The sequence below is a fragment of the Oncorhynchus masou genome, chromosome 8 (assembly GCF_036934945.1).
Source record: "Oncorhynchus masou masou isolate Uvic2021 chromosome 8, UVic_Omas_1.1, whole genome shotgun sequence".
Taxonomy (NCBI): domain Eukaryota; kingdom Metazoa; phylum Chordata; class Actinopteri; order Salmoniformes; family Salmonidae; genus Oncorhynchus; species Oncorhynchus masou.
The window spans coordinates 44,774,689-44,789,158 of NC_088219.1; the positions used below are offsets into that span (position 1 = coordinate 44,774,689).

At 45.0% G+C, this 14,470-nt stretch overlaps 1 protein-coding gene across 3 annotated transcripts in view; it reads left to right on the forward strand.

The window, feature by feature from the left end:
* Window positions 1-14,470, forward strand: part of LOC135544734 (protein zer-1 homolog) — a 50,575-nt gene that overhangs the window by 15,082 nt on the left and 21,023 nt on the right. For all 3 annotated transcript variants that reach the window (XM_064972597.1, XM_064972598.1, XM_064972599.1), the window contains exons 4-6: window positions 5,763-6,208; window positions 6,576-6,743; window positions 9,259-9,373. In XM_064972597.1, the coding sequence (XP_064828669.1) occupies window positions 5,763-6,208; window positions 6,576-6,743; window positions 9,259-9,373 (729 nt within the window). The remainder of the gene's footprint in view (window positions 1-5,762; window positions 6,209-6,575; window positions 6,744-9,258; window positions 9,374-14,470) is intronic.

The following is a 14,470-nucleotide window of genomic DNA, read 5'->3' on the forward strand; positions in this document are numbered from 1 at the left end:
TCCGCCTGGCTACTCCAACCTCAGCCAACAGCTCTGCCCCCACCGCAGCTTCTCGCCCAAGCCCTTCCAGGTTCTCCTTTACCCAAATCCAGATAGCAGATGTTCTGAAAGAGCTGCAAAACCTGGACCCGTATAAATCAGCTGGGCTTGACAATCTGGACCCTCTATTTCTGAAACTATCCGCCGCCATTGTCGCAACCCCTATTACCAGCCTGTTCAACCTCTCTTTCATATCGTCAGAGATCCCCAAGGATTGGAAAGCTGCCGCAGTCATCCCCCTCTTCAAAGGGGGAGACACCCTGGACCCAAACTGTTACAGACCTATATCCATCCTGCCCTGCCTATCTAAGGTCTTCGAAAGCCAAGTCAACAAACAGGTCACTGACCATCTCGAATCCCACCGTACCTTCTCCGCTGTGCAATCTGGTTTCCGAGCCGGTCACGGGTCCACCTCAGCCACACTCAAGGTACTAAACGATATCATAACCGCCATCGATAAAAGACAGCTGCATGATTTTGTTTTCTGCTATTTAATGAAAGACATGGTCTATTCCTATAAAATAAGCCCATTTCAATTCTTAATTTCTTGACCAACTCATCAACATACATTTTTTTAAGATACCTTTTTGTTAATCCAAATGTCTAGATATGAATAAGCGGGGACACGATCAATGAGGGCATAAATCATCACATACATTTTGATGTGATTTGGAGAATCAGATATATGTCACGTGTGCTCCCTCTCCGGCCTCTAGGCTGCTCGTTATGGCGCACACCTGTCACCATCGTTACACTCACCTGCACATCATCAGACTCACCTGGACTCCATCACCTCCCTGATTACCTTCCCTATATATGTCTCTCTCTTTGGTTCCTTGCCTATATATGTCTCTCCCTTTGGTTCCTTCCCTATATATGTCTCTCCCTTTGGTTCCTTCCCTATATATGTCTCTCCCTTTGGTTCCTTCCCTATATATGTCTCTCCCTTTGGTTCCTTCCCTATATCTGTCACTCCCTTTGGTTCCTTCCCTATATATGTCTCTCCCTTTGGTTCCTTCCCTATATCTGTCACTCCCTTTGGTTCTTTCCCTATATATGTCTCTCCCTTTGGTTCCTTCCCTATATATGTCACTCCCTTTGGTTCCTTCCCTATATCTGTCACTCCCTTTGGTTCCTTCCCTATAAATGTCACTCCCTTTGGTTCCTTCCCTATATATGTCTCTCCCTTTGGTTCCTTCCCTATATCTGTCACTCCCTTTGGTTCCTTCCCTATATATGTCTCTCCCTTTGGTTCCTTCCCTATATCTGTCACTCCCTTTGGTTCCTTCCCTATATATGTCTCTCCCTTTGGTTCCTTCCCTATATATGTCACTCCCTTTGGTTCCTTCCCTATATATGTCACTCCCTTTGGTTCCTTCCCCAGGCATTATTGTGTCTGTTTCAGTTTCATGTCTGTGTACTCTTAGTGTTTCTTGTTTTGTATTATATTCCATTTATTTTATTAAAATACTCTCTCCCTGAACATGGGTTTTACTTGCATTAAGTACCAATTTTAGTTCAACGAAGGCTTTCTGCAAAACAATGAAGGTAGATTAAATCTCCAAAAGAGCCTGGTCAACCATGGAGGCAATAGCATGCACAACAGTGTCATCTGCATACAGCTGTATGTCAAAAACAAAACCAATGGTGTGTTTATATCAAAAAAGTACAGGACCTAAAATTGATCCCTGTGGGACACCTTTTGTAATGTCAAAACCTGACTTAACACCACCACAAAAACACATTGTGTCCTGTCTGTCAAGTCATTTTCTGATCCATACTGATTGCAGACAATCTTTGAATCAATATAGTGGTCAACAATATCAAAAGCTTTCAATAAGTCAATAAACAGGGCCACACATTCCTCCGAGCCATACCCTTTACCACATAATTTAACACCCAAGGTTGTAACATAGATGGTGCCATGACCTGTCCTGAAACTAGACTGGTTTCATAACTCTTAGAATACATATCGTGGCAAGGAAGGATCTAAGCTGACAGTTGATTAATGATGTAAAAACATTGCTAGCCAAGATCATTTCGAGGTAGGGCGATAATTATTTAGGTCGGAGGGGTCACCACCTTTGTGGAGAGGGAGGACATGGTCTGTCTTTCAAACCCTGGGGAAAGCACCCGAGATCATCGTCAGATAAAAACATGTCAATGACTCAGGGAGCAGAAAGCTGCAGCGTGAAAGGATCAAATAAAAAGTCTGCAGAGATAAAATGTTGACTAAAAGCATCACATTTTTCTCAGTAATGATGCGAGAGTCTGACACAACTTGCTTAGTCAGGAAAGGCATTTCCACGCCTCAGTGCGTTAACTGTTTTCCCAAATTTAGACGGATCACTTTCCTAAATGACGAAGTACATCTATTTCTCAATTGCCTGAAACAATCAGCTATCGAGTCAGTTTTTCTAGTCTTGGCCCAGTGCTGTTTTTTTGCATCATAATGAGATCTGAAAGTTCTATAGAGAACCAATTAATTGTTCTATTTTTACATTCAAAGGTGTTTAAAGGGGGTGTGTTTGTCTGCCAGAGATCAAAATAGAATAGAACAATGTTTTTCTGTTTGGTATCTTGAATACATACAATAGGACAGTGATCACTGATGTCATTAGCAAAGACACCACTCAATAAGTACTTGTGGAGGCAAATAAGTACTTGTTTGTCAAAATTAGTGAGGGGTTTGATGGGTTTCTTACATTCATCTAAGTCAGGTTAAAGCCAAGACGAACAAATATTCTTCAAATGATCAGAGGCCGGGGTAAAACAATCCCGGTTAAAATCTCCTAAAATAATGAATTTAGATGACAGAAATGTTTTAAATATTCAGAAATATTATCAACAGCATCTGTTATTGCAGCAGGGGGTGGGAAATCCCCGCTACAAACACATGCGTATAACCTATAACCAAACACTTTTTGAGTAAAGAGACACTTATAGATCATGATGCCACATCATGCATCCAGACATCAAGAAGGTCCATCTTTGACATCAAGCTTTGCACGTTTACATTCAACAGCCCAAGCCCTCTACGTGATTTGAAAACCTAGCTAGTCTCCATATTTGTGAAATTCACAATAGAACTAACACTTGTTGAACTAGCACTTGTTGAGAGAACCACTAGCTGCTGGATTGGCAAAGGTATTCTGGATTGACAAAGGTATTCTGGATTGACAAAGGTATTCTGGATTGACAAAGGTATTCTGGATTGACAAAGGTATTCTGGATTGACAGTGGTATTCTGGATTGACAGTGGTATTCTGGTTTGGCAAAGGTATTCTGGATTGACAAAGGTATTCTGGATTGACAGACATTCAGGGGAGTTACAGAAACATAAATGAGGGAACTTTGCTGTACCTCTGCGGGACATAAGATGCTTTTCATGTCTGCTGTTGCTAATTGTAATAGGGAGGACTGGAGCACGAACAGACCCGGACCGTCAGTGTCTAAAACAGTTTGCAATGTTGCTGGAATTAATGCTGAAACCCCTTCGGTGAATCCTGTGTCTTTCTCCACTGTTGTCTTTATTTGGAAGTTCAGCTACAGGTGTTAACAGGCTAATGGAGTAGTGTTTCCACTGCTTAAATTGACAGTAGCACAACTATGAGGGGGTGAGCAGGGTCAAGGCTGGAAGGTCTCGGTTCACAAACCCCTTAAAGTCCGACAGCGTTAGTTCACCTGGTACTGTAAGGCTAGACTTGATTATTGATACCAAAGGGTTTTGTCTTGTACAGTACACCACCAGCAGAAGGGAAATTCATAACATGACGCAACTCAAAAAGCTCATATGCTCATTTTCAAATTGCCCCTATATAATTAAACCAATCAAATTGCGGCCTTATAATTCAACCATTCTGGGCCTTTCAGATCTTTGTGAGGGACCAGGTGGGGTTAGGCCATTTATAAGAGCCATATATAGGCTATACACTCACAACTGTTTTAAAAAGGCACACACACACACTGCCTGGGTTAAAAGCTGTGTGTGTCACTCGCTCACGCACACACTCACAGGTACTCATAAAAGGTCAATTGGCCCTTCAACAGTGTATGTGATGATGCAGTTATAATGTATTATAAGACTTGTCATGAGCATGCATGACCTCCCTTATCATCTTATTATTAACTCATATTAATGATCCTGAAATGCCACATTTACATAAGTATTCAGACCCTTTACTCACTACTTTGTTGAAGCACCATTGGCAGCGATTTACAGCCTAGAGTCTTTTTGGGTATGACGCTACAAGCTTGGCAAACCTGTATTTGGGGAGTTCTTCTCATTCTTCACTGCAGATCCTCTCAAGCTCTGTCAGGTTGGATGGGGAGCGACACTGCACAGCTGTTTTCTGGTCTCTCCAGAGATGTTCGATCGGGTTCAAGTCCGGGCTCTGGCTGGGCTTCTCAAGGATATTCAGAGACTTGTCCCGAAGCCACTCCTGCATTGTCTTGGCTGTGTGGTTATGGTCGTTGTCCTTTTGGAAGGTGAACCTTCGCCCCAGTCTGAGGTCCTGAGCCCTCTGGAGCAGATTTTCATCAAGGATCTCTCTCTGTACTTTTCTCCGTTCATCTTTGCCTCGATCCTGACTAGTCTTTCAGTCCTTGCCGCTGAAAAACATATCCACAGCATGATGCTGCCACCATCATGCTTTACCGTAGGGATGGTGCCAGATTTCCCCCAGATGTGGCGCTTGGCATTCAGGCCAAAAACTTAATCTTGGTTTCATCAGACCTTTTGTTTCTCGTTGTCTGAGAGTCTTTAGGTGCCTTTTGGCAAACTCCAAGTGGGCTGTCATGTACAGTACTGTCATGTACAGTACCTTTTACTGAGGAGTGGCTTCCGTCTGGCCACTCTACCATAAATCCCTGATTGGTGGAGTGCTGCAGAGATGGTTGTCCTTCCGGGAAGGTTTTCTCATCTCCACAGAGGAGCTCTGTTAGTGGGCTCTTGGTCACATCCCTGACCCAGGTCCTTCTCCCCTGATTGCTCAGTTTGGCCTCGTGACCAGGAAGAGTCTTGGTGGTTCCAAACCTCTTACATTTAAGAATGATGGAGGCCACTGTGTTCTTGGGCACTTTCAGTGCTGCAGACATTTTTGGTACCATTCCTCAGATCTGTGCCTCGACACAATCCTGTCTCAGAGCTCTACGCGCAATTCCTTTGACCTCATGGCTTGGTTTTTGCTGACATGCGCTGCCAACTGTGGGACCTTATATAGACATGTGTGTGCCTTTCCAAATCTTGTCCAATCAATTGAATTTACAACAGGTAGACTCCAATCAAATTGTAGAAACATGTGAAGGATGATCAATGGAAACAGGATGCACCCGAGCTAAATTTAGAGTCTCATAGCAAAGGGTCTGAATACTTATCTAAATAATGTATTTCTGTTTTTATTTTAATATATTTGCAAAAAATGTCTAAACCTGTTTTCGCTTGTCATTATGGGCTATTGTGTGTGGATTGATGACACATGTTTTTATTTAATCCATTTTAGAATGAAGCTGTAACGTAACAATGTGGAAAAAGTAAAGTGGTCTGAATGCTTTCCGAAGGCACTGTATAAATAATTCTACCTGCAGCCTTTAGGTAAAGTGTTACCAAAACAGGTCAATGTTGCCTTTCTACTTGACCAATTCAGGAAATATAGGCTAAGCAATGAGACAGTGACATTCAACGTTTGTTTTGAACTAACACAGCCACTCTTCACCCCAACCAGGACTTGATAGAGCTCCACCTCACCTACTGCAACAACCTATCAGCTCACAGCCTCAGGACTTTAACCAGTTTCCGCCAGACCCTGGTCTCTCTCAGCCTGTTCGGCTGCAGCCGCATCTTCTATCGCAAGGGTGGTGCCCCACTGGCATGCGATGAAGAAGAGGAGGAAGAGAGGCCGGCCTCCAGACAGGCCCCGGACACAGACTTCAGCTTCCAGGGCTTCAACCGGCTGCGGCTGCTCAACCTCGGGGGTCTGCCTGAGGAGGTGGACGCTGAGGCTCTGCTCAAGCCCCTGCCGGCCCTCACCTCCCTAGACCTGTCCGGGGTGCCGCTGCCCAAGGCTGCCTTCCTGGCCCACTGGAAGGAGAGGCTGGCCTCGCTAGTGCTCTACAATGTGGACCTCTCCGAGGAGCTAATCAACACGGTGGTGGACCTGGGACACCTCAGGTGAGCTGGGAAGGGTGAGGTAAAGGGTTTAATCTTGATTAAAATTGTTTCTTTTTCGGGCACCTTGGTTCTGGGATAACCATCAGAATTTGCTTGATTTAGAGAGTTCAAGTTGAGAGTTCAAGATATGCTGCAGGATACTGTGTGTGTCATTGTTTGTTTTAAGTCCTAGATCATGGCTAGGTAATGATTATAGATGTAGTTTTGGGCAATAATGAATCAACAAGAACTGTTCATCATGATGATGAATTTATTATCTTGAACTCTCAGCTTCGCACATTGAATGATCTAAATCAAGCAAACATCACTAGTTGTAGACTTGTACATTTTGTAAAAAAGTTTGTACCTTTCTTTCTATGTTCCCTAGGCACCTGGATATCTCCAGAGAGCGCAATTCCAAGTTCAAGATGACCCGTAAGATCCTGACGGCCATTGTGCAGGGCCTAGTCAACTTGGTGTCACTGGACATCTCAGGTCATATCATGCTGGACAACTGCACAGTCCCACACTTCGAGGAGGCCATGGGACGTCCAAGGTGAGCTGCTTCTATGACACTAGCTTATAAACTCAACAAAAAAAAGACATCCTCTCACTGTCAACTGCGTTTATTTTCAGCAAACTTAACATGTGTAAATATTTGTATGAACATAACAAGATTCAACAACTGAGACATAAACTGAACAATTTCCACAGACATGTCCCTGAACAAAGGGGGGGTCAAAGTCAAAAGTAACAGTCAGTATCTGGTGTGGCCACCTGCTGCATTAAGTACTGCAGTGCATCTCCTCCTCATGGACTGCACCAGATTTTCCAGTTCTTGTTGTGAGACGTTACCCCACTCTTCCACCAAGGAACCTGCAACCTCCCGGACATTTGTGGGGGGGAATGGCTCTAGCCCTCACCCTCCGATCCAACAGGTCCCAGATGTGCTCAATGGGATTGAGATCTGTGCTCTTCAATGGCCATGGCAGAACACTGACATTCCTGTCTTGCAGGAAATCACACACAGAACTAGCAGTAATGTTGTTGCTGGTGAAGACCTGCCTTATAACAGCTGCATGTTCATTATTTGTTTATGGTTCTTTGATAAGCATGTGAAACAGTGTTTAAACCCTTTACAATGAAGATCTGTGAAGTTCTTTGAAAGACATGGTTCTGAAAAAGGGACCTTTCTTTTTTTGCTGAGTTTAGATGACTCGCAAAGCATCTACATTTGAAGTCGGAAGTTGACATACACCTTAGCCAAATACATTTAAACTCTTTTTCACAATTCCTGACATTTAATCCGAGTAAAAATTCCCTCTCTTTGGTCAGTTAGGATCACCACTTTTTTTGCAGTTAGCTTTATTTTATCACCACTTTATTTAAAGAATGTGAAATGTCAGAATAATAGTAGAGAGAGTGATTTATTTCAGCTTTTATTTATTTCATCACATTCCCAGTGGGTTAGAAGTTTACATACACTCAATTAGTATTTGGTAGCATTGCCTTTAAATTGTTGAACTTGGGTCAAACTTTTTGGGAATCCTTCCACAAGCTTCCAACAATAAGTTGGGTGAATCTTGGCCCATTCCTCCTGACAGAGCTGGTGTAACTGAGTCAGGTTTGTAGGCCTCCTTGCTTGCACATGCTTTTTCAGTTCTGCCCACAAATGTTCTATAGGATTGAGGTCAGGGCTTTGTGATGGCCACTCCAATATCTTGACTTTGTTGTCCTTAAGCCATTTTGCCACAACTTTGGAAGTATGCTTGGGGCATTGTCCATTTGGAAGACCCATTTGAGACCAAGCTTTAACTCCCTGACTGATGTCTTGAGATGTTGCTTCAATATATCTACATAATTTTCCTGCCCTCATGATGCCATCTATTTTGTGAAGTGCACCAGTCCCTCCTGCAGCAAAGCACCCCCACAACATGATGCTGCCACCCCAGTGCTTCACGGTTGGGAGGGTGTTTTTCAGCTTGCAAGCCTTCCCCTTTCTCCTCCAAACATAACGAATGGTCATTATGGCCAAACAGTTCTATTTTTGTTTCATCAGACCAGAGGACATTTCTCCAAAAAGTACTATATTTGTCCCCATGTGCAGTTGCAAACCGTAGTCTGGCTTTTTTATGGCGGTTTTAGAGCAGTGGCTTCTTCCTTTCTGAGCGGCCTTTCAGGTTGTCGATATAGTACTCATTTTTACTGTGGATATAGATACTTTTGTACCTGTTTCCTCCAGCATCTTCACAAGGTCCTTTGCTGTTGTTCTGGGATTGATTTGCACGTTTTGCACCTAAGTACGTTCATCTCTAGGAGACAGAGCGCATCTCCTTCCTGAGTGGTATGATGGCTGCGTGGTCCCATGGTGTTTATACTTGTATAATGTTGGTTGTACAGATGAACGTGGTTCCTTCAGGCGTTTAGAAATTGCTCCCAAGGATGAACCAGACTTGTGGAGGCCTACAATTTTTTTTCTGAAGTCTCGCCTGATTTATTTTGATTTCCCCATGTCAAGCAAAGAGGCACTGAGTTTGAAGGTAGGCCTTGAAATACATCCACAGGTACACCTCCAATTGACTCAAGTAATGTCAATTAGCCTATCAGAAGCTTCTAAAGCCATGACATAATTTTCTGGAATTTTCCAAGCTGTTTAAAGGCACAGTCAACTTAGTGTATGTAAACTTCTGACCCACTGGAATTGTGATACAGTGAATAATAAGTTAAATAATCTGTCTGCAAACAATTGTTGAAAAAATTACGTGTGTCTTGCAAAGTAGATGCACTAACCGACTTGCCAAAACTATAGTTTGTTAACAAGAAATTTGTGGAGTGGTTGAAAAACAAGTTTTAATGATCCCAGCCTAAGTGTATGTAAACTTCCGACTGCGAGCATACGTGCGTGTATGTATGTATGAGTTTATGTATGAAGAGTTTATGTTTGCTCTATGTTCATGTAGATTTCAGCATCATCCTTCGTCTTGTAAGTAGTAGGACTGGTTGATGTATTCTCTGTACTTTTTCCATGTTATGTAAGTGTGACGGACTCATGTCTTCTTTTTCTTTTTTAGTGTCGAGCCCTGCAAGAGCAGCATCTACCCTTTCCAGGAGCTAAAGAGGCCTCTGCAGTTTCTGGGGCTCTACAACACCACCCTTTGTAATGTGACACACATCCCTGCTTACAAGGTAAAGTTTGACCAACACCGGTCCTGGAGAACTACTGGGTGCGTAGGCTTTTGCTCCAGCTCATCACTAACACCCCTAATTCAAATATTTTCTTATCAATGTCTTTGTTCAGGTCCACGATTAGCCAAATTAGCTGTGTTACTACAGAGCTGGAACAAATGCTAGAGCAGGGTTGAACCAAAAACCTGCACATCCAGTTAGTCTCTAAGAGGCTACACCAGGGTGGTATTCATTCAGCATCAAACAGAAGACAACTGACTGAAACAGGAAACAACTACCTGAGATTTTCCAGTAAGAAACATTTGTTTTCTCTTTCCATTGCAAAACGTTTTGCCATAGTGTGCGCTAATGAATACCACCCTGGTGTATATGTATGTTTGTATGATCAGAGGAGGCTGGTGAGGCTGGTGAGGGGAGAACGGCTCATAATAATGGCTGAAATGGAATGGTAAAACATGGAAACTGTATGTATGTATATATGTATGTATGTATGTACGTACACTCGCCTCCGTATGTATTTGAGCGTAAAGTCCACAGAATGAGTCATAATACCCATAAAACCTAGTGGTCAAAGAAATGGTTCCAATTTGTTTTCCCACCATTCATTTTATCCAATAGGGGATTGTAGAAACACTTCAAATATGGGCTGTGTTTCGTGTAGGTGTGACGTTTTGGTACTGTAAATCTCTCTTGGACAAGGTGACTTTTAGCAATATATTTACTTGTATTTACCCCCCAAAAATGAAATGCTGAGTAGCTGCTAATGTGGCTATCATAAAGAACTACAAATGCCATGATGATATGGACTAGACTGCTGAATCAAGACAAAGGTAATAATCTCTTGATTAACTATCTGTTAGCTAAATGTTGTAAATAATAAATTGGCTACATTTCTTAAAATGGACAATTCTGTGAAATGTCTTGTGCAAGTTTTATGTTATGCCAGGGTAAGACTTCACGAAACACAGCCCTTATTTTAAGTGTTTCTAAAAATAGGTATAGTATATAGGTCTATGGAGCAGGCAGCTACACTGTCAAACTAAAAAGTCTCAAAACACCATGACTGTGTAATGTATGGAATATTTGGCTATTTCAAATCAAATCGAGCACACAGCCATGCAATCTCTATAGACAAACATTGGCAGTAGAATGGCCCGTACTGAAGAGCTCAGTGATTTTCACCTGGACCGTCATAGGATGCCACCTTTCCAAGAAGTCAGTTCGTCAAATTTCTGCCCTACTAAAGCTGCCTTGGTCAACTGTAAGTGCTGCTATTGTGAAGTGGAACATCTAGGAGCAACAACAACTCATCCGCAAAGTGGTAGGCCACACAAGCACACAGAACGGAACCGGCGAGCGCTGAAACGCGTAACACATAAAAATGGGTTTCCATGGCCGAGCAACCGCACACAAGCCTAAGATCACCACGCGCAATGCAAATGCAGGTCCATACAGAAATTGTTTGTCGAGATCGGTGTGGAAGAACTTGACTGACCTGCACCGGTCCCTGACCTCAACCCCATCAAACACCTTTGGGATGAATTAGAACGCCCATTGCGAGCCAGGCCTAATCGCCCAACATCAGTGACTGACCTCACTAATGCTTGTGTGACTGAATGGAAGCAAGTCCCCGCAACAATGTTCCAACATCTAGTGGACAGCCTTCCCAGGAGTGTGGAGACTGTTATAGCAGCAAATGGAGGACCAACTCCATATCAACTTCATATTAACCCATGATTTTGGAATGAGATGTTTGACGAACAGATGTCAACATACATTTGGCCATGTGGTTTATTTAGCAGATGTTATTGCGGGTGTAGCAAAATCAACAGTAACTCTTGAACCATTCAAGCTAGAGACACCAAACCAACTGTTCAGGCTATCCTAACATCAAATTCTAGAACGTGTATCAACTATAACAATATACATTTTATAAACATTTGCATTAAATAACCCACCAACATTGTCTGGAACCGTTCAAGCTATGGCACCAAACAAAGCTTCTAGTGTTAACCATGTTCATATTGTTATGAACCTGAGTGAAGACCCAAAAGCGGTTTTAACAGAAAACAGAGTTCTTTAATGAAAATACAGGAATGGCATAAATCCTCTTCCAACGTTGTCAGCGGAACAAAAAGAACGTTAGTATAGTGCAGGATGCTCCTGCCAGGCAGACTCCGACAGGACAGGACAAGGTGGAAGCAAACGAGACGACAGCTTGCTTCTGGCATCAAAAAACACAAACAAGAATCAGACACTGAAAGTAGCAGGAACAGAGAGAGAAATAGAGACCTAATCAGAGGGGGAAGAGAGAACAGGTGGGGAAGAGTGAAAGAGCTAGTTAGGGCAGATGTAGAACAGCTGAGGAATGAGAGACAGAGAAGGTAACCTAAAAAGACCAGCAGAGAGAGAGAATGAAGAGAAAGGACAGGAACAGACATAACAAGACATGACAGTACCCCCCCCACTCACCGAGCGCCTCCTGGCGCACTCGAGGAGGAAACCTGGCGGCAACGGAGGAAATCATCGATCAGCGAACGGTCCAGCACGTCCCGAGAGGGAACCCAACTCCTCTCCTCAGGACCGTACCCCTCCCAATCCACTAGGTACTGATGACCACGGCCCCGAGGGCGCATGTCCAAAATCTTACGAACCCTGTAGATGGGTGCGCCCTCGACAAGGATGGGGGGGGGGGAGGGACGAGCGGGGGCGCGAAGAACGGGCTTGACACAGGAGACATGGAAGACCGGGTGAACGCGACGAAGATAGCGCGGGAGAAGAAGTCGCACTGCGACAGGATTAATGACCTGGGAAATACGGAACGGACCAATGAACCGCGGGGCCAACTTGCGAGAAGCTGTCTTAAGGGGAAGGTTCTGAGTGGAGAGCCATACTCTCTGACCGCAACAATATCTAGGACTCTTGGTCCTACGCTATTAGCGGCCCTCACAGTCTGCGCCCTATTACGGCAAAGTGCCGACCTGACCCCCTTCCAGGTGCGCTCGCAACGCTGGACAAAAGCCTGAGCGGAGGGGACGCAGGACTCGGCGAGCTGAGATGAGAACAGCGGAGGCTGGTACCCGAGGCTACACTGAAAAGGGGATAGACCGGTAGCAGACGAGGGAAGCGAGTTGTGGGCGTACTCTGCCCAGGGGAGCTGTTCTGACCAAGACGCAGGGTTACGAAAAGAAAGACTGCGTAAAATGCGACCAACAGTCTGATTGGCCCGTTCGGCTTGACCGTTAGACTGGGGATGAAAGCCGGACGAGAGACTGACGGAAGCCCCAATCAAACGGCAAAACTCCCTCCAAAATTGAGACGTGAACTGCGGACCTCTGTCGGAAACGACGTCAGACGGAAGGCCATGAATTCGGAAAACATTCTCGATAATGATCTGAGCCGTCTCCTTAGCAGAAGGGAGCTTATCGAGAGGAATGAAATGAGCCGCCTTAGAGAATCTATCGACAACCGTAAGAATAACTGTCTTCCCCGCTGATGAAGGCAGTCCGGTGATAAAATCTAAAGCGATGTGAGACCACGGTCGAGAGGGAATGGGAAGCGGTCTGAGACGGCCGGCAGGAGGAGAGTTCCCAGATTTAGTCTGCGCGCAGACCGAACAAGCGGCGACAAATCGACGCGCGTCACGTTCCCGAGTGGGCCACCAGAAACGCTGGCGAATGGAAGCGAGCGTACCCCGAACGCCGGGGTGGCCGGCTAACTTGGCAGAGTGGGCCCACTGAAGAACGGCCGGACGAGTAGGAACGGGAACGAACAGAAGGTTCCTAGGACAAGCTCGCGGCGACGGAGTGTGAGCGAGTGCTTGCTTTACCTGCCTCTCAATTCCCCAGACAGTCAACCCGACAACACGCCCCTCAGGGAGAATCCCATCGGGGTCGGTGGAGACCTCAGAAGAACTGAAGAGACGAGATAAAGCATCAGGTTTGGTGTTTTTTGAGCCCGGACGATAAGAAATAACAAACTCGAAACGAGCGAAAAACAGAGCCCAACGAGCCTGACGCGCATTAAGTCGTTTGGCTGAACGGATGTACTCAAGGTTCCTATGGTTAGTCCAAACGACAAAAGGAACGGTCGCCCCCTCCAACCACTGTCGCCATTCGCCTAGGGCTAAGCGGATGGCGAGCAGTTCGCGATTACCAACATCATAGTTACGTTCTGACGGCGATAAGCGATGAGAGAAAAACGCGCAAGGATGGACCTTGCCGTCAGAGAGAGAGCGCTGAGAAAGAATGGCTCCCACGCCCACCTCTGACGCGTCAACCTCAACAACAAACTGTCTAGAGATGTCAGGTGTAACAAGAATAGGTGCGGATGTAAAACGATTCTTAAGAAGATCAAAAGCTCCCTGGGCGGAAACGGACCACTTAAAGCACGTCTTAACAGAAGTAAGGGCTGTGAGAGGAGCTGCCACCTGACCGAAATTACGGATGAAACGACGGTAGAAATTAGCGAAGCCCAGAAAGCGCTGCAGCTCGACGCGTGACTTAGGAACGGGCCAATCAATGACAGCCTGGACCTTAGCGGGATCCATCTTAATGCCCTCAGCGGAAATAACGGAACCGAGAAAAGGGACAGAGGCGGCATGAAAAGTGCACTTCTCAGCCTTCACATAAAGACAGTTCTCCAAAAGGCGCTGGAGGACGCGTCGCACGTGCTGAACATGAATCGAGAGAGACGGTGAAAAAATCAGGATATCGTCCATGTAAACGAAAACAAAAATGTTCAGCATGTCTCTCAGGACGTCGTTAACTAGTGCCTGAAAGACAGCTGGAGCGTTAACGAGGCCGAAAGGAAGAACCCGGTATTCAAAGTGCCCTAACGGAGTGTTAAACGCCGTCTTCCACTCGTCCCCCTCCCTGATGCGCACGAGATGGTAGGCGTTACGAAGGTCCAATTTGGTGAAAAACCTGGCTCCCTGCAGGATCTCGAAGGCTGAAGACATAAGAGGAAGCGGATAACGATTCTTAACTGTTATGTCATTCAGCCCTCGATAATCCACGCATGGGCGCAGGGACCCGTCCTTCTTCTGAACAAAAAAAAACCCCGCTCCGGCGGGGGAGGAGGAGGAGACTATGGTAC